This window comes from Sceloporus undulatus, chromosome 3 (genome assembly GCF_019175285.1).
Source record: "Sceloporus undulatus isolate JIND9_A2432 ecotype Alabama chromosome 3, SceUnd_v1.1, whole genome shotgun sequence".
Lineage (NCBI taxonomy): Eukaryota > Metazoa > Chordata > Lepidosauria > Squamata > Phrynosomatidae > Sceloporus > Sceloporus undulatus.
Window position 1 is genome coordinate 148,066,239 of NC_056524.1, and position 7,231 is coordinate 148,073,469.

General features: G+C 42.4%; 1 protein-coding gene across 1 annotated transcript in view; it reads left to right on the forward strand.

The window, feature by feature from the left end:
* Positions 1 to 6,581, forward strand: part of FBXL15 (F-box and leucine rich repeat protein 15) — a 9,919-nt gene extending 3,338 nt beyond the window's left edge. Inside the window, exons 3-4 of the mRNA XM_042460320.1 lie at positions 1,799 to 2,301; positions 3,106 to 6,581. Of these exons, the coding sequence (XP_042316254.1) occupies positions 1,799 to 2,301; positions 3,106 to 3,295 (693 nt within the window). The 3' untranslated portion in view covers positions 3,296 to 6,581. The remainder of the gene's footprint in view (positions 1 to 1,798; positions 2,302 to 3,105) is intronic.
* The last annotated feature ends 650 nt before the right edge of the window (positions 6,582 to 7,231 follow it).

Here is a 7,231-nt window from a genome sequence, read left to right on the forward strand (position 1 = left end):
TAGGTCCAAAACACACTGTAGAAATAATCCATTTTGAGACTGCTTTAACTGCCCTGGATCAATGCTAGGGAATTTTGGGAATTGTAGTTTTGTGAGACATTTATCTTTTTCTGTCAGAGAGCTCGGGTGCCACAATAAACTACAGTTCCCAGGATTTCCTAGCACTGAGCTAGGGCAGTTAAAGTGGTCTCAAATTGAATTATTTCTGCAGTGTTTTTTGGACCTTAGTTTGTCTATGCGCCCTTCCAGATCTCTGACCTAAAGTAAAGCTTCAAAATCATCATTCTTTACTATGATATTTGTGTTTATAGTTGTCCAGAGTTCTGTGGAGAAATAAGCAGTTTAAAACTTTCAACTTGTGCATTCTCACTTATCTGCTTCTTAAAAACAAGAAAAAGGTCTTCTCAGATTATAACAAAAGTACTTCTGCAGGTGTGTTGCGAATAGTTGTAGCTTTAAAATACAAAATGAGACACAGAGCATGAAGGTAATAGATATGTGTCACTGACTGTGTTATTATTTTGTGCAAAGCTTTCCATGTTACTGTATGCTTATTTTGCAGTAGGTAACTTTCATGTTTCTCTATCTCCAAACCATCCGTGCATGGATTTTTATTGAAATTGTGATTACTTTCTGTTTAGTTTTAGTGTGAAGGTTTCTTGTCAGAGCTGTTGTTCTAGGGCAGGGGTAGGCAACCTTTTTGAGCCAGGGGCCAGGTTGCTGTCCCTCAGACAACTGGGGAGCCGCATGCCGGGGGCGGAGCTTCCACCCTCCGGTGGCCAGGTCTCCTCCTCTTTGCCAGCCCCTGATGGGGCCCCAGGCCCTGTCAGAGGCCGGGAAAGAGCCGGCAGGGGGCCGCCAGCGCTGGAGGCCTCCCCCTCTTTGCTGGCCCCTGACGGGGCCCCAGGCCCTGTCAGAGGCTGGTAAAAAATCAAGCGGGGGCCGCCAGCACTGGAGGCCTCCCCCTCTTTGCTGCCGGAGCCCTCCTGGGGCCCCCAGCAATGACAACGGGCCTCCCAGAGGCCCGCTGCCGCCGCCAGAGCCCTCCTTGAGGCCCCCATCGACGGCAACGGGCCTCCCAGGGGCCCGCTGCCGCTGCCGGACTCCTCCTTGAGGCCCCCAGCAATGGCATTGGGCGTCCCAGGGGCCCGCTCCTGCCGCTGGAGCCCTCTTGGGGGCCCCCAGCGATGGCAACGGGCCTCCCAGAGCCCTCTTAGAGGCCACTGCCAATGGCGGCGAAGTCTCGCGCAACCTTTTTTGTTGTGCGAGACTTCGCCACCATTTTGGGGAAAAAATGGCGGCACCCATAGCGGCGAAAAGCCCCAAGTGGAGGCGGCGGCGGCAGCCGGGGGGCGGTCTAAAGGTTGCTGACCCCTGTTCTAGAGCATATTTATTATTTTGATTATTTATTACATGTGTATGCTGCTTTGCCCCCAGGAGCTGAGTTGTTCTTCGTAAGTATACACTGTCTTGTAATTTGTCTCTTTAGACCAGTGATTCCCAACTCTGATCTTCTAGGTGTTTTGGACTTCAGCTCCCAGAATCGCTGAACATTGGCCAAGTTAGCTGAGGCTTCTGGGAGCTGAACTCCAAAACACCTGAAGGACAAGAGTTTGGGAATCACTGCTTTTAGACAAAAGAAGGTCATAGAGCAGCTTAATAATAAGACAACCAAGTTTCAGCTTGTTTCTTTCATATGCCATTCCTGGGATGTAGCTGTTAAGTGAGTCAGAGGGAGAACTGTTGGCAGGATTTTGAGATGCTGCTAAAATTCACTTTGTGTTCTTGCCTGTGGTAGGTTGGACAGCATATTCCAAAAGCTGCGTTTTGTGTCCTGCTTAAAGACAATGAGGTGCTGCAACAACTTGCCTTGCAGAACTGTTCTGGTTGGCTAACTGACAAGGAGCTGCTTCCTGTTATTGGCCAAAACCACCACTTGCAACGGATTGTCTTAAATGGCTGCACACAGCTGGGTCGGCATGCTCTGGTGGCCATTTCTCTGAGCTGCCCCAATTTACACCAGCTCTCTCTGGCCCATTGTGAGTGGGTGGACAGTCTCTCTTTGCGGAGCCTGGCTGACCACTGCAAGGAGCTTGAATTTTTGGATCTTACAGCCTGCCGACAACTGAAGGATGAAGCCATTTGCTATCTTGCACAGAGGTGCCATGGACTGAAATCCCTCTCGTTGGCTGTCAATGCAAATGTTGGTGATGCAGCAGTAGAGGAGGTTGCAAAAGCCTGTCCTGAACTGGAGCACCTGGATCTTACAGGCTGCCTGCGGGTCAAGAACAACTCCATTAGGTAATGTGTAGGCTGGGAGTAAAACAATTGCATGCACATATTACATTTATATCCCATCTTTCCTCAGGAATCTCAAAGTGGCAGTTATGGTTTTATCCTCACAAGACAGAATGCTTAAGGGAGGCTGTTATAAAATCTCTCCTGAAAAATCCTTCCCTAGGATTTTTTCCCCTAGGATAAAAATCCTTCTCTGTGATAAAATCCTTATCCTGCTGTATTGAAATATCCAGAAAAGTCATCAACGCAAAATAGCTTCGAGCCTTCATTCTGCTTAGGTCCCACTTTCTTCTCTCTGTATACCTGTATTTTCTAGAGATTGGATCAACAGCCATCTTTTTTCTTTTTTTTGATATAATGAAAATCAAAGCAAAAAGATTCTGAATTCTTTATGTAGACATTTATTCTACTTTGGAAAGTAAAATTTACCTAATTCTGTTATTGAGCATTTCTTATCTGTATTTTTATCTCATGATTTCACATTCATTTCCACCTCAGACCTTAAACAAACTGAAATGTTTTTCTGCCACACTTTCCTACCTCAGTTAATGTGCTGTATATATGAAGCTGCTTGTAATAGATAAAATGCTGGCCCATGTAACAGCATCTCCAGGCCTTTCAAGGCCTTCCTCAATCCTGCTGTCTGAGTAGCCTCTAAATGGAGATGCTGGGGACTAATTTAGGATCTCTCAGATGTAATTCTTTCCCAATTCTCCCAGAATAATATGGTGCTTTCGTAGAAGAAACTGTTGAAAGGATAGTTGGTTCCTGACCATTTTTAACTTTTTGCATGTTTTCTTTTGGTAGGACCTTGGCAGAATACTGTCCCAAGCTACGGGCTTTGAAGGTGAAGCATTGTCATGATGTGGTGGAATCCAGCCTAAGCATTTTGCGCAGTCGTGGTGTGGAACTAGATGTGGAACCTCCACTGCAGCGTGCCCTAGTTCTCTTGCAGGATGTTGTGGGCTTTGCCCCATTTATTAATCTTCAGATATAATGGGAGGGCAATTCAGTGATTCCTGAGGACTGTTTGTATCTAGAGCTGTCAGAACTGCTGCTGAAAAACTCAAAAGGTAGCAGGCTTGTTTCATCACTGCATTGGGCTACAAAAATTTCTTGTGTGGGTTGGAAAAACAAACTTAGTTGCATTAAAATGGACAGAATGACTACTGGCCACTTGAAGATGCATCCTAGTTAACTGCTATACAAGATATATGATTAAGGATATTCTAGAGATGGATTTGAACTTGCTTCTGTGAAGTTGCAGCAAACCATGGTTGCATTGGTGCTGAAGCAGTTTTACCCAATTTTGTATTGATCACAGACAGGTACAAATCACTTTGGGGAAAACTTCAGAAATGTAATTTGAGGCACAGCTCACTAAGCGGTTAACAGGCAACATTTGTTTGAATTGTCTGTTTTGAATTGAGAGCTGAAGTTTGTCCACTGAATCTTCCTACAAAGTTGAAAAAAATATTTTTCTTTACCCCTGCAATTGCCTTTTTTTGTATATAAGGGCTGCAGAGTAGATGTTTGCACTTACTAGAGTCCTGAAACATTGCACACTTCAATGTCATGCTTTTAATGGTACAGGAGACATACTCCTGTGTTGGTGTGTGTGTTTTGTGTCATATGTTCCCTTTCTCACTGAAGTAGGTGAGTATGTAGTCTGGGTGAACTGATGGAACTAGATATATTCAAATTTCAGGAAACAGGTTATTCTAAATTTCTAAAAGGAAGCACAATAATAGGTATTAGCTTCACTTTCTAATAGATGAACATGATTACATTATGCACACACCTTAAAACTGCATACTTATTATGAAACAGCATAAACAGCCTCTTGTTAGGAAGTGGACAGAGACTCCCCCAAAGTGGTAGTGGCAGCATCATCTACCATGATAAGCAGTGTAGGCTCTGCCTCTGTATTCAAGAGTTGATGTTTAAAGGATGGTTCTGCCTTGAAAACTCCATGTGACAGATAGGTAAGCAGAAGATGTCCTAACTCTTGGCCCATAATTAGTGGAGGGAATGATAAAATAGATCCCCTGGAAAGATGTGTGGAATGGACTTAACTAGCTGTCAGTGGCACTTAGACTTTGCATCTAGCTGGAGTTCGATGTGTTTACACTTCACCTTTTTTCTTGAGATCCTTGTATTCTATTTTGTTCTCACTACCTGATTATCAGTAGCAAATCAGCATTTTTGGAGCCTAGGCGAGGAGAAAGCTGGGCTTCATTACAGTTTGGTGGGTTTTAGTTCCCTTATAGCACTTCATAGATTCAGTAGTTAAAATGTGGTCACTGCAGTAATTCCCATGCATGATACAAAAATTAACTAACTAAATTGGAGTGGAGGAAGTGTGTTGTCCATAGTCTATATACAGCTCCCACCCCCATCCACCCTTTGTAGCCTTATTGTTCTCCTTAGCCAAGCTTTTGGTAATGGGTGCAAAATTACCCCAAATAGGTTAATACTCACTCCTGGGATAGCCTAGCAGTACATTACAGAGAGTGATTTCCCTTAAGTCCTTAGATTGTGATTTGAGCATAACTGTGGTCCACCAGGAAGGCAAATTTTGTGGGTTTTGCTCACCCTGAATTAAAAACTCCTGAGAACCCAAATCATGCAGTGTGGTCTGGTGTTGCATCTCTGCACTGGAAGCTAGGAAGACTGAAATACTTGTCCTCTGCCAGCATATAGGTAATTCTACTGTAGTAGTGATAATTCCTGGAATCATAGAGTTGGAAGGAGACAGAAGGACCATTTCGTCCAATCCCCTGTCATGCAGGAATACACAACTGAAGAACTTCTTATAGTTGGTCATCCAACCTATTTCAAGACCTCCAAAGAAGGAGAGTCCACCATCTTTCAAGACAGTCCATTCCATGGTAAAAAAATCATTACAGTCAAGAAGTAAAATATGTAACTGCTTCTTCATTACCCATCCCTCCCTTTGGAAATGCTGTAGTTTGAAGTATAGATTACACAACACCAAATCTCTAAAGAGGAACCTGGTCTTTACTATGAACTGAAAAGGCAGTTGCAGATGGGTTGCTTTTACGGAACACCAGTGAGTCCCTGTAAGCCATTGCTAGGTATGGAAAGTTGTAATATGGCATTGACTGATCTGGTGTGTTGAGATATTCTAAGATTTGCAAAAGTCAAACCCCAGTGTAATTGGCCATTTGAAATTTTACTAGAAGTAAATTTTGTCTTATCATAGAAGGCTTCTAATTTATGTCAATAGTAGCTCAGTGCTAGAATTGTGAGCTAGTAGTTGATGTAACTTATGTAACTGCCCAGTAAATTTTCTGTAGTAGCATTTGTCCACTTAGCTGGAAAGATTTCTGCAGGTTGCATCCTAGTGTAAATACCAGAGAAATGAAATTTTCATTCCAACCAGAGTAGACCCATTTAAATCAACAAAACATACATTAGTGTTGATAACTCATTGGATCTGCTCTAGTTGGGCTGAAATTGGATTTAGCCCAGTGACATGGAGGACTGTGGCTAGATCCGTTTTACTCTACTTCCACAATCTTTTTGCCCAAGTTTGAGCTGTTTACCTCCTTACTGGGTGTTGGCTTGTGTGTTTTGATTGTCTTAATTATGTCCCTGAAACACAAGAGGTGCATCACAAAAGTGCCCTCAGATACTTATGTCCATTTCTTCTAGTTTTAGAAAACATTCTCCTTTGTCCTAAATACTTTCTTTAGGCGATAAACCCAAATGTCAACATACAGCATATTGTGGGAAGGCACCAGAACTTTAACTTGGATGCACTTCATAACCAGTCTATCTTAGGAAGTGCCTGCATGCTCAGTGTTAAGAGGTTAAGTCTTGCTTGAAGGTCATGTGTTGCTTATTTTAAAAATCTTCCTTCCAATAAAATGTCTCTGGGCAAACAGCATTATTGTGGGTGTAGTCCATGAAAGCCTAGACCATAATAATTCTTTTAAAGTACCGTATGTTAATGGGAGTAGTTACTTCTGAAAGACAAGGGGTCCACTTAGTTCATTTGCACTATTTGACTTCAGTGTACTGAACACAATTCCTTTTGTTTAATACAGTAGACAATTCCTTTATCAGGAAGGGAGCAGAAGGAAAATAAATTTAAATGTACTGATGGTCAAATGTGAATGTTTTGAAAAAATGGAATCAGTTGTAAAATTTAAATTAGCTTTTGATAAGCCAAAACCTGAAACCGGCAGATGTACTTCACTTCTTTAAATCTATATCAAGAAATACCAGAAATCAAATAAATAGAATTTTGTCCTTCATATTTATGGTAACATTAGTGAAGCCTAGAGATCTGAGAGTTTTGTGTTGAAGGATCATCTGAAGCCCAAAAGAGCTTGGCTGCTTTGTACATGTGATACTCATAAAAGTTACTGTACCACACTGACACTGAAGGTTTTTAATTGAACCAAGTATGTGTATCGTGACCCTTTTGTTAGGGCTAGCAGATGGTTGTCATGCTTAAATGGGAGTATTGTGGTGGTCCCATTTGCAGTTAATGCACACAGCCTTTATGTTAAAATGCCTCCAAGCCTATTAATTATTCCTTTCTTCTTCATTCTTAAATCAAAGGTGGGAAGTCTTTCACCTACAGTTCCCAAGAGTCCTACCCTACAAGGTAACTGTTACATGGATTTGTAATTGGTTTACTGGCAGAAGCCAAAGGGTGCTCAACAATTGCTCCTTTTCATCCTGGAGAGAAGTGACCAGTGGAGTCCCAAAAGGCTCTGTCCTGGGCCCAGTGCTATTCGACATCTTTATCAATGACTTGGAGGACAAAATTGGGGGCATACTCATCAAATTTGCAGATGACACCAAATTAGGAGGAATAGCTAATACCCCCAGAGGACAGGATCAAAATTCATAATGACCTTAATAGATTAGAAAGCTGAACCAAATATAACAAAAAGAG